Source organism: Saccostrea cucullata, unplaced genomic scaffold, assembly GCF_032062105.1.
Source record: "Saccostrea cucullata isolate Sc308-1 unplaced genomic scaffold, CSIRO_AGI_Scuc_v1 ctg1962, whole genome shotgun sequence".
NCBI classification, from domain to species: Eukaryota; Metazoa; Mollusca; class Bivalvia; order Ostreida; family Ostreidae; genus Saccostrea; species Saccostrea cuccullata.
Genome location: NW_026939169.1, coordinates 41,867 through 65,418, shown reverse-complemented (window position 1 = coordinate 65,418; position 23,552 = coordinate 41,867). Strand labels below are relative to the sequence as shown.

The 23,552-nt window shown below is 33.2% G+C and overlaps 1 protein-coding gene across 1 annotated transcript in view; it reads right to left on the bottom strand.

Moving 5' to 3' along the window:
• Positions 1-8,902: 8,902 nt before the first annotated feature.
• Positions 8,903-23,552, bottom strand: part of LOC134252449 (transient receptor potential cation channel subfamily M member 2-like) — a gene marked incomplete at its 5' end in the record, with an annotated part of 49,624 nt that continues 34,974 nt past the window's right edge. The window contains 3 exons of the mRNA XM_062734939.1: positions 8,903-8,922; positions 10,071-10,222; positions 13,429-13,588. Coding sequence (XP_062590923.1) covers positions 8,903-8,922; positions 10,071-10,222; positions 13,429-13,588 — 332 coding nt within the window. The remainder of the gene's footprint in view (positions 8,923-10,070; positions 10,223-13,428; positions 13,589-23,552) is intronic.

Below are 23,552 nucleotides of genomic sequence, written 5' to 3'. Positions count from 1 at the left end.
ATTGTTTAACGTCCCTCTCGAGAATTTTTCACTCATATGGAGACGTCACCGCATGCCGGTGAAGGGCTTCAAATTTTGACCTTTACTCGGCACTCAGGGCCATTGAGCAGTGAGGGATCTCTATAGTGCCAACGCCTGCCGCTGGTACGGGGCCTCGGTTTTAAGGTCTCATCCGAAGGACCCGCAACTTTCACTTCCAAGTGTTGAGCGCATGGCAATGGAACAGTTGCTACCCATTTTTATCGACTTAGGTCAGTCACGGCTGAGATTCGAACTCTCGACCTCCCGATCACGAAGCGAGCGTTCTACCGACTGAACTACCGTGAACGGTTTGTGGATAAGAGATGAGTATTTTAAAATGTAAGAGTCAGACGGACAGAGAGACATCCCATTCACAAAATACCCTCCAACTTTTTAAGCGGGCGGTATAACTATTTGGAAATAAAGAAATGTATCCAAAACTTAAAGAAACATCAGAATTGGGAACAGAAGCCATGCGTGAGTGAGAATGGAAATAAGCATTTTTAAATGACACACATCACAGATTTTTCTAAATGTTAAGTTGAAGGCCACTGCAAGTGTAATCTCTTTTTTCAAGAAAAAGATTTGAAACAAATATGCTTCGTTTGAATACTAAACAGGTTTGCTAAAAACCGGGTGCAATTAGAACACATATAGATTTCGATAGTTTGTTGAAAGACCTTGTGTCCGAAACAAATATTAATATTGTCATTCAGAAGCATTTATTTCATATATAGATATTTTACACAAGAAAGACGTTATAGGGGTAAACGATAAACCAAGCATTATGATGAACTTGATGCCTTTAGTTTTTCTATCGTCAACTTCCATTTCTGTTGCAGCAATATACGTTCATTAACTGCAATCGGGTTTTATAACTCTCAGTTAATGCAGTACGCAAGAGCATGTTCCACAATGAACAATTTCTTAAAAGAGGTAAATTATTGTCAACCAAGTTGCTGAAACAAGAAAATCAACCCTTTCTTTTAAAGTCATCATTGCGTAAGTTGTATGGTCGATGCAAAGATTTTGTAAGCAAATACAATTTACATGTATTATTATGTCAAATGACGACTTATTAGGCCATTACTAATACGCCGTATTGTCCAGAAATATCCAATTTTCCGTTATTTCTCAATCAGCACACGGCGGGTGTGCCCGGTCTCCAGGGGATACTCACTCCTCTATGGCACCTGATCCAACCTCTGATGTTTGAGAGGTCCGTGTTTGCTCTGCTAGGAATTTGTATCTTTCAATGTACCCTTGGACTTGAATATTGTGCGTTATCGCCATGTATTTCAATAATGAATGCAAAAAGTCTATATCATTGGTACAAATGTCCGGATTAACATCTGCAGTTTATTTATACAGAATCAGACCATAAGTGTGTCAAATTATTATTATTTTCGTTATGGGTATTTCCTGTGTGGACAGAGTGGTGGATCTGTGTGGTTTTCATGTCACGTGACATGGTCATATAAATAGCAGGAGCGTGCAGGTAAAAAGTTACTCTACCGCTCGTACAAACGTGGGATTAGGAATGGAAACCAGTACAGCGAGTTCAGTATTCTGAATACGTGTTAATGGGCGAGTCTTCTGAACAACTCTCTAACGAGGACGCAGTGTCTTTGTTTAACAGTTCACTAAGAAAAGCTCTGGAAAAGCAAAATGAGGTTATTGTTAGTTCTATTGCCAAGCAAATTAGCAGTAAAACTATTAATCCCGCTACGAATAAGGGGGACGAGGAAAATGCACGGGATGATACAAAATACAACCAATTTGATTTCAAACACGAGCGTCAGCATATATTTAATACAGAGAGAATAGAGAATTTAAATGAAATAAAGAGCTTTATAGATCAGGAAGATTTGGAGAATAATGCACTGACAATTGAGAAGGAAATTGGCGACAACCTAACAAGATTCTTAAAATAGCAGATGGTCACGGGTGGGATACTGTCGAGGAATATATAGACGATCCACTAGCAGACAATGATGACGCTGTTAAGTTACGGGGCTGTTAATTGTGTTGTTCGTAGGCGCACAAGGGGAAGCCGTATACATATCCCCAGTAAAACTGCAGACAGGATGCATTTTCTGCCAACGACTTTTTTCGCACTTTCGGCCAAACGTTTGCTCCAGGGGCGCTCAAGCAAGTAAATAAGCCAAACAAATACGTTGCAATTCAAAAGGTCTTTGAACGGAAGTGTTTTATTTTGCAGACAGAGCGGACACAAGGACTGCCCAATTGCCAATGGACCACAAGTTCCAGTGTCAGTTTCAAGGGTCGCAAAGGCCTCTAGCAGCAAGCAGTAGTAAAGAACAGGTTGAGTATAGTGAAAATGGAGGCTGTATGAGTGATTCTTATGAATATGAGTTAAGGATGACGTTTAGTCAGATTTCAGATATCTGAAAGGAACTTTTATAAAATATAATATGTTAAATCAAAATTATTCTAAATGGATAAAATAACCATGTTTGATCTCAATATCAATTTAAAAATTAAATATTTTATTATTTGAAGAAAATATACAGGAACAAAAGACAATGTATGGTATTGCAGAGGAAATTCGGACTAAATTTTTATTTTTTTCATTTTTGTCAAAATTTTTATTTCTTGCAATATTAATCACAAAGTAAAGGTTGCATGTATTTTTAAACATCACTTTGTAAATATTATATGTGTTAAAGCTCAGAAATTATTTCAAATGATTCAATGCTATGAAATAAAGAAATTTAAAAATATGTACAAAAACCATTCCAGACAATTTGATCATTGACCCCATAAAATATTAATACCATGAGAATAAAGCAACAAAAGTTACCTGAGGCTATAAATAATTTAGAGTTCTTATCAGTCAGATTTTTGTAATATTCGATTAGAAATGGGAAAAAATATAAATATGACAGAGGAAATTCGGACTGTAATAATTATCACGTTTATTGCCCAAACCTTAATCATTTCTTGATATGAAGCAACACTGTTCCATTGCTATGATATTTCATTATTCAAAGAGTTTTATTGCTTGTAATATTTTGTGAGTGAAGAAAAAAAATTGATCATAGTGTAAAAAATTGAGGTATTTCCTCAAATACTCAGAGGCCACTAGCATGAAAAGTAGTTTTAGATAATGATATTTTTAAAGATTCGATAAAAAATGGGGGAAATTAAAAATATGACAGAAAAAATTCGGACTGTTATAATTATCAAGTTTATGGCCAAAACTCTAACGGTTTCTTTCTATAAAGCAACACTGTTCCATTGCTATAATAAAGAGTTTTGTTGCTTGTAATATTTTGTGAGTGAAGAAAAAATTGGTCATAGGGTGAAAAATTGACGTATTTCCCGAGAAACACTCAGGGGCCACTAGCATGAAAAGTAGGTAATTGACCTAGTTATTCGAAAATGAACATTAACACAAAAATCATAGGTGTACAATTTGGAATTGGTAGTTTTTCGTTCTTATCAGTGGAATTTTTAGTCATCTGAGTAAAAGTATACCTTAAATACATGTTCGATAATGTCAGTAAAGTCTTCGTTAAAAAATGTTTACAAGTTTGGAAGGGTGAATTGTGAAAAAATACATTTCATTTCGGTTAAGTTATTCTATTTATTCAATCGCCGTCTAAGGTTGTTTTAAATAATAATAAGTCAGCTCATATTCACAGTGGTTTTATTTGTACAGCCATTATACAGCCATCAATGATCTTCAAGTTTCTGGTTGTATTTTACGTTGTTAATCCACTTATTGTTTCAGTGAACAGCAAAGGTAAGAAAAGGTTGGTATTAGACTTTCGAATTGTAAATCAATTCCTAGAAAAACAAAAAGTTGCATTCGAAGGGTGAGTGGGGCTTTACAATATGCAAAACAGGAAATGCACATGATTACGTTCAATTTGAAATTGGATTATCACCATATTGATATACATTCAGATTCTCACAAATATATACGTTTTACATGGAAATAGGGTGACAAATTCAGTGTTTTCGAATTTAATGCGATTCCTTTTGGTTTCTTCTCAGCAGGGCATGTTTTTACAAAAGTTTTGAGAGACTTATTGAAACATTGCAGATCATGCTGTATCCTGCAGTAGTATAATTACTTATTCTTTACCATTCATTTGTAATGCAGTGTCTTGAATAGCCCTTGTTTTCTAACTTCCCACAATGATACTATGTGTGAAAAGTGGTCTCAAAACTGTTACCAATTCATTAAAGATTCAATAATGAAAGAAAGTCAAGCTTAATTGCATATGATTTCTATGTTAGATGTTATCGAGCCGATTACATTATTCATTGAACAGCCCTCGTATATACGTCTGGACGTTGCAATTCAGATCTGGATGGAAACTAGTGAAAACTTTTTACATTCTTTTTATAAACATTATAAGGATCCCAATCCTAATCATAAATATATCGCTCGAACAAAGGAAAAACGCGAAGAAGACAAGCAGTAATCGATCCAAAATTATGAATAGATAATAGAAATATGCATGAAAAATAATTAACCAAAGTCTACAAATATTCGGAAAGTGCGATCAGGTGCCTTTTGGAGGAGTAAGTATACCCTGTGAGCCTTACACATCAGCCATGAATATCATATCTTGATCAGAAATACGGAAGTTTCCTTTGTGAAATTCATCCAGATCTGAAGTGTGCTGATCTGAAAAAATGGGATGGACGAGCAGAGAGCTACAGTGCCTGTCATTGCACAACAAAAGGCGTAGTTTCTCAATTTATTTCTCTGTATTTTTCCAACTGTCATCTCAACTGTATGCTTTGTGCTTACCTTGTGTTTCTAACACATTATTTTCCTATTTCCAGAACCAAACATTCCTTAAAATAGTTTAGAAGCCTTCGTTAACATGAAATTGAAACAATACAAAATTTCGCCTGTTTTACTGCCATTTTGGGTGGCAAAATAATTTCATGTAACAGGCTTTGTGCTAGGGCATTTACGGTATCCAAAATGATCCGGAACCGCAGAACAATTAATTTGGGTCAGGTTAGGGTTTGTTTTTTTCGGAATTCGCTTCGGTTCCAATTTGTAGAATAAAGTAGGTTTTATCATAATCAAAGTACTGTGAGTACTGAAAGACGGTGGCATGAATGATTTTGTTTGTTTAACAATTAACACCCCTTTTGAGAATAAAATTTTTTAGCAGTGAAGGATATTTTTCTGAATAGCAATTACTGCGACACAGGATCTCAATCGGAATTAAGGACCCATATCCATGTCACGCAGTAGGAGTCGAATCCGCGGCGTAAGGATTGACTTCTTCAGGTCCGTGAGTCCAAAGCAAACCCGCTACGTCAAATGGCGACTGGCAGTATATAAGAAAAGTTGTTTTAAGATTTTGTAAAATTATATGGAAATTATAAATGTTTATTTCAATTTTTCACAATATATCTACAGGCCTGCATTTTAATATATAAATTTATATTTTTTGTACAAAAAAGTAAAGTGTTATGAATTCTCACTGTTATCTAAAATTGTAAATTACTATCTTCTTACAATTTTCATCAAAAAAACATAGCAAATTTCAAATAGGTATATGCATAAATAAACAATTGCAAATTATAAAATTTCATTTAATGTGTTGTGTCGCTTTACGACACACGGATGATAATGTCAAAACGTATTGGCTGTCAACATTGACAGCGCCTTCCGCTATTCCTGTAGACATTTGTTCTACCCTTGGATTGGATTACGCTTAGAAAACTCCCATTTCTCTAGTACACTAAAGAGAAAAAACTCGACTGCTTTCCAGTGCGTAGTATCGTCATCGAACGCCGCCGTTTTTCGTGTGTTGGATTTACCACTTTCCCATTTCGGATGCTTGATAAACTGATAAATTGATAAAATTATTAAGCAAATGTCCTTAAATTTTCCAAAAGACGACACGATAGTTAAGGGAATAAAAAATAGGATAATGTTAACCAAAATCTATTTAGTACTTTTATTTCGAAACAATACTCATGTATTATTTTTAAAAACTTTTTTTTTTAATCGTGCGTAAGTACATTAAAGCATGTTAATGAAGTATTAATTTTTTGTCTATATTTTATCAAACGAATTCAGATACACTAAAATATGATAAATAAATACTTGCGAAAAAATTCATCTTGCAGTGCCTACTATTTTTCGAGAAAAACGCTTTGTACACGGCAACCCTCGTATACTGCTCGAAAAAAAAAAAAACGGAATAACAAAATATTTTTCTGTCTCTATTTTCCGTCGTCTCAAGTCACGATCGGAGTCCTGTATATATGCGCATGGAACTTTCTCCAGAATGGGAGAGGATCGTACATTTTGACTAGGGTTTGCGATTATGGTATTTCTCATGCATAATATTCTAACAATTATGCAATAACCCTGCGAATCATTGCACAATACATATTTACTGCTATGTGAACACACCAGCCCACTAAAATCGCATAAATCCTAATACTAGTATTATTTCATGCACATTATTTGAATACCTTTTTCGTACACACTTTAAAGGGTAAATTTATTAGAGGCACGTTAGAGTTTCTAAATAGGAATGAAATATATGGGTAAATTGTCCGTTATAGTCTTTGTAATTATAGCTTTGACAAATTTTTATCCGTTTAGTCGTTTTTGTGTCCGAGATAATCAGACAAAGTCTTATTTTTAAAAACTAGAATGGTAGTAAACTTAGCAAATTTTATGGCATCATATACCTCCAACAACCGTTTTATTAACTGATTAAGATGTAGTGATCTTTTTTCTTCTTTACTAAAATACATATATTCGTTTAATAATATAGCATTGTTAACAGATATGAGAAATTCAAACAAAAAGACTTTGTTAAATTACAATAAACTATTTAAGTTTTATTGTAAAAAAAATTTCACAAAGCAGTATTTAAGAAACAGTCGTGTGTTGTTTCAAGTAGCAATTACTAGTAATAATGACTAGTATTTGATTTCGGAGTTAGATAGTGAAACAATCATACATTTAAATCTTCAAATATTTTTTCAACAATTAATTGTTAATTTTAAAGAAACACAATGTGCGTACGAAACTGACTTTTTCGAAGTTGTGAGAAAAAATGAAAAAAAAAATTGTACGAATTGACATCTGTAGTTTGCATACGAATGTAGGAGTCGGTTGGTGTACGAGTTAGTTTAGTTCGGCGTAACTCGATGAATATTCATGAGGCGAGAAATATTGACAACGGCAAATATCAGGACTTAAGACTTTGTATCCAAATAACTTGAAAGTATTTGTTAACTATGTACATTTTATTTTCAAACATCGAAATAAGTCTACTTTCATTATTTTGACTCTGCAAAAATCGCCGCTAGGGTCCCTGTGTGTTTACACAGACCAGCAGCAATAGCCTGTGGCTATAAATAGCCACCGTCTAAAAATGGCGTCTAAAACGATAGGATCATTAGTATATCACTTCTAAAAACGGTAATTAAGTGCATTAAATCATTTGTTTAAATTAAATTTTTAGTTAGGAAACTTATTTTAACAAGTAATTACAGTGTATTTTTCATTTTCTTAGATTTTAAAAAATACATATAATTTTTTGTTGAATATAATTCAAATCATGAGTTTTATTCTATTATAAACCCGAACCAAAAAACCAAAAACCGAACCTAAAAAAATAAGAACCCACCCGAACTGAAAAATTGTGGAACCGTGACAGACCTACTTCGTGCAGAAGTCAACCATCAGATTAGCTGATAAAGATATAAGGGATTTTTGGAAACGTTTTTCTGTGCAATCGAGATAAGATTTTTGAGAAATAAATCAAACAACGAGCGCGACATTTTTATGCGCAAGAAATATACACTTCTTTCAATGAGTGACATTGTAGTTCTCCGACCTGTCAATATTTTTTATTAGGAAATCTACAATTCTACAGCTAGGTCTTACACGTGTATTTAGTATAAAGACAAATATCAAATAATGAATTTGAACATATCCACGAAAATAGACCCATTTTTGCTAGCACAGTCATTTTAAGGAGAAATATACAAATCAAATCCAAATCGAATATGTTGAAAGCCGTGTAACCAAAACAAACAATGTCGTAATAGATGCCCATTAACAAGTTGATAAGGTTAACAAGTTGAAATATATCTTACTTAGAAAATATCTTATGATAAAGACAAACTCCCTTTCTCTTTAAAAGATAGAGTATATAAAAAATAATCAAAACCAAAAAGCAACGACAGCTTTAAAAGAAGAACAAAGTACAAAGCAAAAATATCCTTTGCATAATTTATATATGTAAAAGAAAACATAAACCCAGATTATAAAAAAAGATATGGCCTTCATTAGTGATGGTTATTTACTAGCAAATAGGATATAAACAAACAAGGTATATCAAAGACCGATTTGTAGAAATGATTGTCCGTTTGTTGGTTTTTTTTTTAAATTACTTTTTAAAAAACATTTTGATTGTACACACAAGTACTCTGAAGTTGATAATGAAAAGATGCTAGAGTTTCTTATTGATAATATCTTTGTTTTCTTTTAGATCAGGTTTTCCAACAATCGAATTAAAAACCAAATGGGTACCAATTGTACCAAGTTATCAGCAGACTTATTTTTTAATTCATATGAAGAAGATTTTGTTCACCATCTTTACGTGAAAAGTGCAAAACATTTGCTTTGCTTTTCAACTCGATATTAAGATTTATCGACGATCTACTCTAAATTAACAATAGTTAACGATTAATAACAGTATTTCAATCCTTATGTCGACAGGATATATTCCGGTAAGCTTGAAATAAAAGATACCACAGAGTCGGACACTTTTTTCTCAATAAAGTTATTTGGAAACAAGTTGATGAAGCAAGAAAATAAGTAGTCTCGTTTAAAGTCATCATTCCGTAAGTCCTATGGTCGATACAATGACACTGTCAGCAAATACAATTTATCATTAAGTAAAATGCTTATTGACTTTTCATACTTATAAAACAGAATCTTGACCAAAGATCGTGCATTGTTGGTTTAATTTTTGTCTTTGCTTTGTTAAATTTAGAAATTTGTAAAGCTGTTTTCTTGAGAAGGATTTCTGTCTGAATTGAGAAAGTATAAAACATTCATATTTATTATAAGCTATTTAACACAAAATCAAAATAAATGTGTAGCGCGAACCCATGTGTCAAACATGTGTGTAGTTAAATCCATTTATTAGGGTGATGCATTAATGAAATTTATATGCCAGAGAAAGCACAATGACATTCACTTTCACCCTGAGTTGGGCGTACGTCTGTATCCTAACTGCTTTCCATATAATTATTTCTTCACCAAGGGCAGTTATGATAGTTTAATCTGTGTCGAAAAATGTGCTTTATAAATGAAATTCATTTATAAATATACATATAATTCATGTCCAAATAACTATCTCACTCCTATTCTCTATGACTGTGTAGTGTAAGAGAAAGCTGCAATCTAATTGGCATCAAGAACATTTTTTTATGATATCAGCCATTCAAGAAAAAGATACATTGCATATAACGAAAAAAAGTCTAAAAGCATATCTCAACATGTTATAGTATGTTACATTCTATTTTAACAGAGTATTGGGAGAATTCTTATTTTGCACCATGACTCATTTGTATTTAAATTATAAAAGATGTAGTATCAAAGTAATTTTGGTATATATTGTATTGTATTTGTTAATACGAAAACGCACAAATGCAAACACTAAGAAATAAAAACAGTCGTTTCATTAGAGCTATGTTTGGAACAGAGCAGAAAAAAAGTGTTACATGTAGTCACGTTATTGTTTTTAAGTAGTTTCAATAATTGTTTTTCTTTGTGTATTCAAAATGTAACAATATGTAATGCTATTGTTATATGTTGTTTCCAACTTCTCTTTGCATTCTGTCGAATATCTTGCGTGCTGTATTTCTCTGGAGATGTATTCGATAAATCTTTTTCTTTTCTGCGAGGCTCTGATCCTGTACTTTGTTAAAAAGTTCTGAAGAAATTAAAATAAATTGTGGAATAGATTCGTAAAGTAAAATTATGCTTGCTTTATTTATAACATTATTTTTACCTCCACATTTGGCTCTACAACGGCAACAAAATCGGTATGCAAACAACAGGTTAAAAGGAGACGGGATTCTCCACTCGTATTCATTGATAACCGAGAATGCGTTAAATCTCCACAGCGTGTCTGCATTCTGTTGAACTCTCTCAAAGGTATAACTAAAATTAGAAAAAAGATATTTCGCTTTAGTTTGACTCATGTATGGTAAGGTTGGTGTTATTCTTAATCATTTCATGTATATTTGTGAATGAAAAAAAAGGATCAGCAAACCGATTTATTTTAAATTAACTACATGTAAAATATTTTTAACTAATATTATCAGATAGCACATGCATTTTAATTTAAGATCCTGAACCGGCAATTTAATAAAATAGATTAAACAGTTTTAATTAAAAACAATATATAGCTATATAATTTAAGGACTTTCTTTAAACAAAATCACAAGGAATTATAGTTTTTTATGCTTCAAAATAGTCTCAGTGATATAAATGACATACACCCTGATAGAGTTTCTTCTGTTGTTTATAAAAATAAGTACATGACCAAAAAAAGGACTTACTGATTGTTATTTTCGTTGTAAACAAAAAAACCAGAGCAAATCAAAGGTGTTGTCTGTCTGCTACTTTTGTTTTAGATAGTTGTCGTAAATGTCAACATGGCCAAGGGCAAATTATTCTGAAGTGTACGTCTACATGTATTTACGATGTAGGTTGACTTTGAATACATACAAAAGGTATTTTATTTATTTTATACTTGTCAATTTAAGTTGAACCTAATTGAAATTCATCTAGATTTTTATTTGCGGCTTAAAGTATTCCTATGCTGGACAGAAATAACGGATTGATTGGGGACTCAATGTGGAGTAATTCGTTTAAAAAATCGTAATTGGAATTTAATTTCAATGGGTTTTTTTTATCCAGAATTAATCGACGTGTTAAGTTCACACATCGATAAATCCTGAAGAAAAAACCGTTTAATCCCAAAAAGCTCGTTGCAATTTTTGTTTTTGATTTTATGCATTGATTATCCATAAAAAGCAGTAAAGCAGTAATTGCCCCTCTGATTTTATTCAAATTTCTTAAACCGCTAAATCTGCATGTTCAAATTCTAATTCCATAGAAAATGTTTAAGTAACGTTGATGTGTTAACGTGAAATGACGTAGCCTGCTCCGTGAAGTATGCTTTAGCTAAATAATATAGTTGTGTACTTTAGGAATCCAGGAAAAGGACCATGATTTTGCCGTGAAAAATACGCATAGCTTTTAGTTGCACAGTTTCACAAGATTCATTCTATTATAATGCTTACAACAGGACTTTTCCGCAAAATATTTTTCTAACAACCCTCATAGAACAATACTTTTTAAGCCGGTAGGTGCCAAGTAGGAAATATTTAATCTGGCGGTCACTACAGAAATAACTGGCGTCCGCCAGAAACAAATACTTTTCTGGCGGCCGCATGGTAAAAATATCTAGCGACCACCACATAAATTCTTTGGCTGTCGCAAGAAAATATATTTGCGACCGCCATATAACTTTTGGCGGCGGGCAGAAGTTATATGGCGGCCGCAAAATAATTATCTGGTTGCGGCCAGATATGTTTCTGGCGGCCGGTCTTGGGATAAGTTATCCTGCAGCCACAAGAAAATTATTTTGCGACCGCCATGTGTCTGGAATTATGAAAAGTAAAGTTTAAATACATATGTAGAAAAAAGAATATATATTTGATGGTTTATTTGCCTTAAGAGCACAACCACAGTAAGCAACCAGGAACATTTTACTCATGATATTTTTTCTTTATATTCATTTGATGTCCATCATTAATTTTTGTTGCATACATGAAAAAGTTTATAAGGTACCGTTGTGAAGTGAGAAATCAGTAAAAACTTGTTCTGTTCTTTGAAGTTGAGGTGGAATTATTTCAGTTTTATGACAATTTTTATTGTTTTTTTTAAATTATTTATGATGTTCACTAGTTACAGAAAAGGTAAAAAAAAAAACACATCTGAATTGACAATTTTTTTATGAAAAGGGGGGGGAACTTTCTGTACATTTTTATGCGGAAAATCAATTATATTTGGAAATGGAAACAGAGTAAAAGAAAAAAATACGAGGGCCGTTCAAAAATAACGCGGACTTGTTGCACAGAAAAAAATATTTGACCACATAATCGGGCAAAATGTCACACATAATATAAAATAATCTTTACTTTTATGGTCTTCTAAATTTCATATCAAAATGTTGTAAATTGGTATAAATTTTGAGTTATTTTTCTGGAAATATCATTAAGTCACGGAGCAGCAAATTCTTTGACGTCACACGCATTATAAAAAATATGTGATTGAGCTTTTATTTTCTCAACATTTTCGCAAGAGTTCCTGTACAGTTTGAGTTGCCTTATCTACTCAACATTCAAACACCATTTCTTGTCAAGCGTAAAATCTATTTAACAAGTTAAGCATATTCTTTTTTTGTTTTGAAATTAAGAACTGCAGGTATTTATGAGATATAGTGTGATATTGTTGACTCTCAATAACGTTCTTTACAATACTGATAAAGTTTTCGTCAATAATCTTCTTCCCGTCCTCCCGTAAAGCCTTTTTATAGAGGTCTAACGGTCTAAAATTTCAATTAGCTTTTTGTGGACGAATGTCACGAATACCCTAGTGAACTACATGTTTTAATATACATATTTTGGATCTATGTTGGCGATATCTCGAGCATCACACATAATTTAACAAAAGTGTGGTGCGCCGTCAATTCAGGAAACGTCATTTTCAGTCCTTTTCACGGGAATCGCATCAGAGAAAAATCACTATATTTCTGCTAGTACTTCAAATATCACGTCAGAAATCTAAATACACAATAATAGAACAATTTAAAGATACATTTGAGAAAATTGTCGAAAAATATCGCGATTTATAGAAAATTAATTAGTTAAATTTTGGATTCCGCATGCTTATGCTTCAATTTTTGTCGTGCTCCGTACCTCTCCATCAGCTATATCAACATACCGATAATTTTCGTAGATTTTTTTAAAAATACAGAAATTTTGCTCAAAATTTATTTGAATCTTTAAGATATATTTCTGTGAAATTTCATAACTATATGACGTCTGTAAGAGTAAATACTAGCACAGTCCGCGTACTTTTTGAACGGCCCTCGTAATATCAGCCAAACTTTGAAATGAACTTCTTCGACGACAAAAAGAATGGACAGTTTAAAAAAAAAAAGAACGGATAGTTATAGGTGACTCAATTGGTTGTTCGGGAAGTTAGCTTCACTGGGCTATAAAATACGCAACACAAACAAAATATGAACGTCACAATCATATTTTAAATACATGTAAACTCTCAAAATATGGTACCTAAACATGGCGATAACAAGATTCACCAGAAGCAGGTTGGATAACAGCATATATATGGCAGATATGGCGGACACAGTCCAGTCTTCCTTGGGGCACCTTTCTATGGACGTGTCGTTCTCCCAGATGGTCGTCACGTTAGTACAGCTTGACAGATCCTTACCTAAAATAATGATTACTTACTAATACGTTATATGTTTAAGAAATTACTGTCAAGTTAGTAGAGTTTGCCAGAACATCAACAATAGTTGGAACGTTGGATAATTTGCATGCGGGCGAAGCCTTATCTGATTTGCTCTAGATTACCACGTGATATAAACAAAAAAATGTCATGTTTTCCTGTCTTCGTCATACTTTTTATTATATTAAAGATCTTCGGATATACAGCATTTTCGCGGAATAGTTATCGATCGTTGAACAAACAATCCAAAGAGTAGTAGACGTCACATGCATTAGCCATGTTCTCCTCACAAAATTGCTGATTGTTTTATCAGAATGTAATGTGTCAAAGGGTTTTAGTCACTTTACATAATGAATTGAAAGATAATTTGATACCTCTGTTTATTTGTTAAGAATTTTGCTCGTTTCGGTATATAAGTGTGCTAAGCCTGGAAAGGATCACTTCATTATAAATAGGGATCTGACCTACAGGACCGGCCTGGTTTTTTTCTCTACAAAATGCTTGTCGATTTCCGTTCCGATTAATGACATTAGGCTGAATACATATAACAATTTGTTTTTCCTAAATCTTTATTTTAGTTGGTAGAGGTAGGAGTAGCGCTTTCATTGATTTTCTCTCATTGCTTTATATCTCCAAATGTAATAATTAATATTTGTCTTTACTTCCCATTTTGCATAATGTTGTCTACTCTCTCTGAAATTCTTTTCTTTATGTCTAGGCTATTTATCCGTGAATATGATAAGGCATGTCATTAATGTGTGCAAATTAAATTGGCCTAACTGGAATCCAAAGGAGTATGGTTACTGATATATGTAGCCAAAACCAATATGGTTAAATTCTTAAGGATATATACAATTGAAATTCATCGCAGCTCAATGTTGCCAAGAAAACCTGTATGTAGTAACACAGAGTGAAATATTCTTGTCCTCGGAGAAAGTGTGCCTATGCCGAGTGACAACTGTACATTGGAATGTTACGATTTGATATCTCCTTAGTTTTTCTAATATCAAGAATGGGTAACATGCTTAAAAGACAGATAATTGAAGGAAAATACAAAAGCCTATAAAAAACTTAAAAAATAGTCTTTGAAAAGGCAAAACTTAAGTGTCATTGATACTCTGATAAGAGACATAACTCTTAATGACATAAATGTCTATTATTTCTTTATAGATTTGCCAAGTTGAAAAGTCTTTTTGTCCAATTTTGCCCCACAAGCTATAATATACTTGTCGGTATTTTACTAATAAAATACTTTTCCTTTGAAAAATCATTAAGGTTTAAGCAACATTTTATTTGAGTGAGCAGAGGGTTTATGAACCTTAAAACTTTAAAATTGTGGTACCAGGTGGATTTGATCCTCCGACTTTAAAAAGAATGTTTCCACGGTGTAAAAATCAGCACATAGCTACTCCTAGTATAAGAATTGTAGGTATAAATTTGAAGCAGATTATCAAAATCAGGTTTCCTTTTGTTTGTAGGTTTTTTTGTGAATTTAGACCATAGGGCAGGGGTTCCCCTAAAGAATCCTATATTAAAATATTCATTACATCCTGACCTATCAAAATATCGCAATTTTATTTAGAGGCAGGCCTGCATTGAAGGACCTCTAGGCCAAATGTAATGCCAAAATCAACGCTTTTACGGACAAAATGGATTGGCCAACTTTGGAGGTTTACTACAAAGTTGTATATTCAAATAATAGATTTTAGGTATAAATACAAATTTGAAAAATTTAGACATACATGTATATGATTGCGCCCGTGGGAAAAGGATGATTATGGCAATTTTTACACATTTTGTTCTTCCTGAATTTTGATAGAGCAAGGTTAGGAGTTGTCAAATATGAATTTTTATGGTTCTAATCCATTTCTAAGTATGTTTTTTTATCGTTTATATCAGTGATACTTCTATTTTTTAACAGTGGAATCATGACGTCAGGATAACGTTATGTCAAAAAATGACTAATTTTTTTTGTAACGTTCCTAATATGATTATAATTTTTTTTAATTATCTCTTTTAAATAGTTGTTATAAGTAGTATCCATCAAAGTTATAGAACCTTTCTCTCATTTAAAAAAAAACAGTTAATTGTTATAAGTATTATCTATCAATGCATGGTATATGAGTTGTTTGTTTTACACTTCTCTCTTGATGGACGACAGAAACTTTACACCTCAAAAGGTCAACTTTCGGGCAAGAATTGTATTGTAAGTATACAGGATGAGTTCAAAAGTCATTTTATTTTAAATTTTAAATTTTATTTTAAATAAAGCAACACTTCTGTTGTTTGATTGTATAAATCTGATACATCTTTCCAAATGTGAAAATAAAAAAAAATGTCCCCGGGAACGACAATAATCCAGAATCTACCCAGTAATGTGGAATAAATTTGTTTTTTTTTTCTTTTTCCATATACCATGTATAAATATGATGAAGACAAATATTTGAAATGCAACAATTTACGAAAATACAATAATTGTAAGGACAATAATTTGATACATGTACACTGTAGATATATTGCACATTAAGCAATACTCCATAAAATGTTTGTAAAAACATTTGGAAGGAAGTTTGTCTTGCATTGGTAATGAAATCTTTATTTTAATTGAAAAAATACACCCTTTTTTCAATCCCAGTATTGAACGGTTTTTTTATCATTTACTCATAAAACATGCTGTTTAAATAAGAAAAAACTCACATGCATGAAATAAGGTAGGGTCAGTTCTAGGAATCTCGGAGGTAATTATTTCGGGATGAATTCGTTTGGGTGGGAGTAGGCGTTAAATAGGTAAATGACATACTTATACATGTTCGAGTAGTCAATATGAGCTTAACACCATGCATTTTTTCTAAAGTTTCTTTCGGTAACCCCCCCCTCCCCACCACACAAATACACACAACTAAATACTCAACCCAGTTAGACTATAATACTATTGCAACATTATTTTTTAAATCATTTTTTAAATAGAGTAGCGGGCAGTATATGGGGAACTTATACTGCCTCGCCAGTGAGCTAGCTTTTCTGGTGATGCAGAAGAGTCTCCCTCTATTTCAGGCAAGTTAAGCAACGGCAAGCATGTTTAACCCTTGGATGGGTGACCGCTTCACGTTAGAAAATTGGTGGCAGCGTAGTGACTCTGGGTGTCTGGTGTCCTGCTTCAGGAAGTCTTAGAGCTAGGACTTAGTGTCCATATACAGACTTCGTGTCTGTGGACGGCAGTGGTTGCCGTATCTGAAGTCAGGTTCCGACCTACTTCAGGAAGCTCTAATACTAGGACTTTGTGTCCAAGTATACGGACTTCGTGTCCGGGAACGGCATTGGTTGCCGTAGATGAAGAGGCCGAGATATTCAGAGAGAACTCATACTAAGCTTCGGGTCGAAGCTTCCCTGAGCGGGGGTGTAGCGGACAGTACATGTATATAGGGAACTTATGCTTCCTCGCCAGTGAGCTAGCTTTTCTGGTGATGCGGTAGAGTCTCCCTCTATTTCAGGCAAGTTAAGCAACGGCAAGCCTGTTTAACCCTTGGATGGGTGACCGCTACACGTTACAATAGTAATTTTAAACAATGTCGTTTTCATAAATAATCAGCGATCAATTATTAAGCACCACATGTCCGGAACTAGAAACTTAACTGACCACTATCAACGAGTGAAATGGCACCGAAGAGTAACCTACAATGTATAATGAATTAATATACATGTAATTACGGGCATTTTGGTTATGATAAAAAACAATTTCAATCCGAATTTCGTTAAATTGTGAAATTGATTTGTCTTACCAGTTTACCAGTTTATTAATATCTCTCTGGTTGTTATTTAACATTATAGAGATCATACATATTATTATAACATATATACATACATGCGTGAGCATAACATATAACATATATACAAAGTGTGCTTATAATCAAGTATTTCCATATAATAATTGTTTACATTAACGTTAACCTGGAGGTTTGACTCTCTCGTTTACAATTTTGATAAATGAACAAAGTTTACTTAATAGTCCAACATTTTTCGAAGAAAAAATTCATTAAAGTTGATAACATTAGGTCTTGAAAAATAATATTTCGGAACATACAATTTTCTTTCATCTTTTAACTTTTCACAGGATAAAATATAGTGGAATTCGTCACCAAGATCATTTATACACAAAAGACATATTCTATTAATTCTTTCAGTACCTTCCCATCTTCCTGTTTCAATTGGTAATTTATGGTTAGCTGTTCTAAATCTAGCTAAAATTTGTTTCTTATAATTACGTAAGCCGCTATCCACAAAAAATTGGCATCCAAAGTGTAAATTTGTAAATAAATTATATGCCACACCTTTTGAAGAATAATTATAGGTTGAATTCCAATTTTGTTGAAACTGATTTAGTAGTTTTTGTTTCAAACTTTTAATAAGCCAAGTTCTATTAAATAATTGATTCTGATTCCAAATATTACTATATCCGAAAATGTCTAAAATTGATTTCAAATTGTTTAACCATTTAGATTCATGTCCATTATCAAATTTTGCACGAAGTAATTCATACATTACAATATATATTTTGATTGTTTTCCATGTAAAATTTTTGACTAGTATGCAATACTTCTTGTTTTGATATGTATAATTAAAGGTACTCTGCCTAATTCACCATTGATCATACAATTTGGAGTACTTGGTTTTAAATGAAAAAGCATTTTACATAATTTTAAATGTACTCTTTCTACCATTTCAGCATTACCACAACCCCACACTTCACAACCATACAATAAAATTGGAACTAAAAACTTGTCGAACAATTACAATTGGTCATATAGAGAAAGATATAATTGGTTACCCTTTTTCAAAATATCATACATAGCTTTCGTTGCTCTTTCAGTAGCATACTGTTTTGTCTAAATAAATGAGCCTGTTGTTGAGAATATAATTCCTAGATATCTAAAATGTTTAACAATTTCAATTTCTTTGTTATTGTAATAAAAAAAAACTTTATGTGGTATACGTCCCTTTGAAAAAAATCATTATTTTTGTTTTTTCAATATTAACTTCTAGATTCCATTTTTCACAATACAATCAAAAACCTGTGCAATTGATTCTGTAAATCTTCGGGTGATTCTGATAGTAAAAGTTATCATCTGCATACAAAATAATCAGCATTTTTAGCAAAATACCAAGTTCTTATTCTATCTCATTTAATATTGTTGAGACACCAGTTTTGTTATGTGCAATTAAAAAAGATTCTACATCATTCAGGAATAAAGCAAATAAAAAGGGCGATAAGTTTTTTCCCTTGTCATACCCCTATTTTGCAGGGAAAGTATTCAGTAATCATATAATTAACAGCTATTCTGGATTTACTTTCAGAGTACATTTTCACCATAACTTCAAAACATTTTCCGGTAATATTATTTTGAATGAGTTTTTGCCATAATCCTATTCTCCATACATTTTCAAAAGCAGCATTAAAATCTATAAATGCACAATATAGTTTCTTTTTCAGTAAAAAGGATAATTCGATTAACGATTGTAAAGTGAAAATATTATCTATTGTTGAATAATTTGATCTGAAACCCCCTTGATTTTCATTTAGTATATCATATTGCCCAGCATAATTATTTAATCGTTTAGCTAAGATGGATGTGAATAATTTACCCATGCAACTTAATAAAGGTCTGTGGTTGTCAGGGGCATTGCCGTTCCCCTTATTTTTATAAATAGGCAATATATCACCAACAATCCAAGCTTCAGGTAAAATTGCCGAGTTAAAAACAATATTAAACTAGTGCTAATTGTAACGGGGACCGTTACAGATGTTCCCCAAACGCTCCCCAACTCCCTTTTGGTGCCATATTCCCTGTAAGCTTCATTGAATAAGACAAACTCGATGCATTTAAGACTTTAATAACGTTTACCCAGAAGTGTACCAAGTTCATTCAAATTTTGCGTGCGCATGTGAATGCTTGTGCGTAATGACCATATCATCTTGTCTACACAATCTATATATTTTAATATACTTAACATTAAAGTATTTAATCCAAAAGTATTAAAAAAGATACGCTCATTCAAGTGTTTTTTTGATTTTGCTCATTTCACGTGCACGCACGTGCATACATGAGCATGGTGACCATACCTTCTTGTAGATGTCCATTACATCTATCTATGTTCTAAATCCCACCCCGTTTGGTTGAAAACCAAGGGAGTTATAGCTGTTTAAAGTTTCAGCCAATCAGATTGCAGCGCACATACATGCACGTGTATGCATGTGCATGGTGACCATATTTTCTTGTAGTAGTCCAGTATATCTATCTATGTTCCAAATCCCATCCTGTTTGGTTGAAAATCAAGGGAGTTAAAGCTATTTAAATTTTAAGCCAATCAGATTGCAGCGCACGTGCATGCACGTGTTTTCATGATAATTGCTATATATCATGTTGTAGGATATCCTAATGCATGGCTATTTTCAAAATTTCAAAGGATTTTGTCAAAAAACAAGAAAGATATTGAGACTTTAGTTTCAGCCAATCAGAGCGAAGCGCACGTGCATGCGCGTGAGATCTTGCTATTTTGACCATGTCATAATGTCTATGCTACTAATATAACCTTATAAGTTTCAAAGCATTTCATCAAAAATTTAAAAAGTTACGCCTATATCAATTAAATCGGTCATTACACATGTTGCACGTGCACGCTCTTGCAAGCACGTGCGCGCAAAATGACCTTCGTTCCGCAAATCTACATAACATGTCTACTGACCCTAAAAACATTTCACCTTAGTCGGATGTATAGTTTACGAGATCATTCCCGGACAAAAAAGTACCCAGGAAGAAGAAGAAGAAAAATAATAATAATAATAATAATAATAATAATAATAAGAAACAGAGTAAAAACAATATGTTCCCCAACTTCGTTTGGGGAACATAATAACATAACTTAAACAGGTAACATAATACTAGCAGAGGATTTTATGTATTCATTATAAATTTCATCACTTCCAGCACTTTTGTTATTTTTTAAGTTTCAATACTAAGGAGCGGATCAAAATCTTTTTGCGATAATATGTTTTACGGTGTGACCATTGGGGCGTGTACCATCAAAAACCATCAAAAACACTTGAAAAATTGATCCTGACAGCCACTTCAAACATCAAGCGGCACGAGACATCTCGATTAGCTGTGACGTCACACGACGTCACAGAGCTCGTCGGAGCTTACGGAGACAGCCGAACGTCTGGTTGAAACTATAGATCTAGAGCAATTTCGGTCGAAAAATATTCCAGAGTTATATTTTGTTACTTCGAAAGGTTCCTACAAACTGAAAGCCTTTTATTCTTTACGTTATTTATTTATTTATTTGCGCAAAGGACATTGGGTAGTACAGGAATTCTGGGAATGTTTTACAACAAAATTTGCTTGACGGATGTACAGATTTCTTTCCGAATTTCCTCTGTTCTTACACGCTAGTCTATTGAGCTCGGTGCGCTTGCTATTAATACATATATGTAATCTCAAACTGGTCCACATATATCAAAATCGACTTCATTCGTCCATGTATTCAACAATCACATTGTCTGAAACTTTTGGCAAAGATGAATTACTGTAGATCATAGTAATTAATAAATTGTATAAATACTAGCTTCAACTATTCTATAATAAAGGGACCGATCTGGAATAAAATTCTGTCATTTTTCTTATTAAAACTGTTTGTCAAAAGGATTTGGACACAGATCAAATATGCGAATGAAATTCTATCATTATTATCAATATTCAGACCTATGACAAAAGTTAGTGTCAAAAACGTAAACACGTGGTTAAAAAAAATCTGTGATGATACTCGCTGTCGATCTGCAACGTCACGTCTTTATTATGTTATTTCTCTGTTTTAGTGAAAATGCCATAAGGACCCTTTTCTCATGGGGGCAATCATATATATGGTAGAAAACAACAAATAAAGATTGATATTTTAATGTCATTTTTCCGGGAAATTGTTCTCTCCTATAGGTCAATTCTTGTCTTAGTGAATCAATTGTACGTATTAAACCAAGATTACGACTCAATAAAAGTAATTTATTCTTTATATCGGGCTCAAATTTCAGTGAAGGGTGTTTCCTGTAATGAACGGTGTTGTCATGGTAAAAAAAAAGGAGCACAGTCTAGAGTCAAATGTATTCGGGGGGAAATGGCGGCCTAATTCTTAACTGCCAAATTCTATTATTATTATTTGAGCGTCCCTCTGAAAGCCATTCTGAAATAAGTGTTATCCCTCTTACTAAGTTCAAATATATTCAAACACATGACAGGTCAGATGGTTTTCTTTTGACCTACTTTGTCGTCTATAGAGTTTTTTATTTCTGCTATCAAATTATACTTGCAGGAAAGGATCCGAACATCTTTTTGAGTCAGAAAAAGAAGGCCTTCTATCATTGTCAAAAGTTAAAATTTAAAGTTCAAGGAAATATCAGAGGTAGCTTGAAGGCTCATATCTATTATAAGCAGTTTCTTAGCGCGGTAAAAAAGACAAGGAATGAAGTGTAGAAATCAAGAATCGAAGAGGAAGACCGCGTACGTGTAGTGTTCAAGAAGAGAGGCAATTTATCCGACGGTTGTCTTGGCCGATTTTGACCTCTTTTTTCGTCGGCCGACCAATTTTGTGTCCATCGGTCCTAGTTATAATTTTTTATGCGTCGGTGGCCGATTTCTTCAACTGAAGTTATCCGTCGACCAACCTTCGGTCATCGTCCGACCATCGGCGGTCAGTTTATTAAGTCGGTCGTCCGTCGTTGGACAATAAGGGTGTTTAAAATTTCGGCCGACGGTTAAAATCAAACTGTAGCTCAGAGCTCGATGCTCGGGCGACGATTGGCCGACTTGTGAATATTAAACCTATAAAAGATACATAATACAAACAAAATTTTGATGCATGGATTGATATATATTTTTTGAACGGAAATAACATGAATAATTAATCCGTAAGATATAAAGAAATCTTAAGTATTCTTTGCTGTTTATATATGCACCATTAGTCGTTTTTATGCAATTCCATACAAAATTTTGCACACATTTTTAACACTGAGTCACAATTTTATAAGATTCTGCCACTTTGCGTTGCAAACATTACTCACGTCACCTATCTGAATATAGGTCTACGAAAAAATATTGCTGATTTCTAAAGAAAAAAAACTTTATGTGTTATTTATCCAAGTCATCGGTGTCCCTAGGAAATAATGTGACTGATCCGTGTCGCCCGATGCCGTGTCGGTCGATCCTGTTCTTTCAGCCGACAAGACCAGAAAAAATTAGTCGCCCGACCATCGGCTTAAATGTGACCTAGGCATTAATCGCCTTGCATGGCGGTTACGCTTCGAATGCATTAGGCTAAAAAATCTGTTTCGAAGGGAATATTTTGTGAAAGGCTACTTTTGATCAGTAATAGTGAACAGATTGTTGTTTGGGAATATTTTTATTCGTGAAAAATGATAATCGGTGCTGAAGAGACACAAGAAACACGTCCGAATTTTTATGATAAAAAGTTGGAGGAATTTCGGTCGCTGGAAAGGGATGGATGGATCCGATGAATTGAGACACTTGTCCGAGCCAGTTAATTTGCAATTTGATCAAAAACATTTTACGGTTTCAGTAACTAAAGGCATACTTATCGTAAAACACTGATAAACACGGAGACACTAGCGATAGCTTTACATTGAACTACGAAAACGCTGACGTGTTTGGCAGCTGTTCATGGCATGATTGCGATGATATTTTTCAACAGATTTACACATCTATCGTGAGTAAAATTTAAAGATAAAAAAAAAGTTTATGATTAAAATTTAACCAAAGGTCTTTCCCCAAAAATAAGGATGAACGTTAGAGACTGTGCAGCTGACAAAAGTGAAGAAAAATGTAAACAAACGCTAGGCTCCTGGTTTTCTCTATGTACACAGGTTGAATCGATAGCCCAAAAA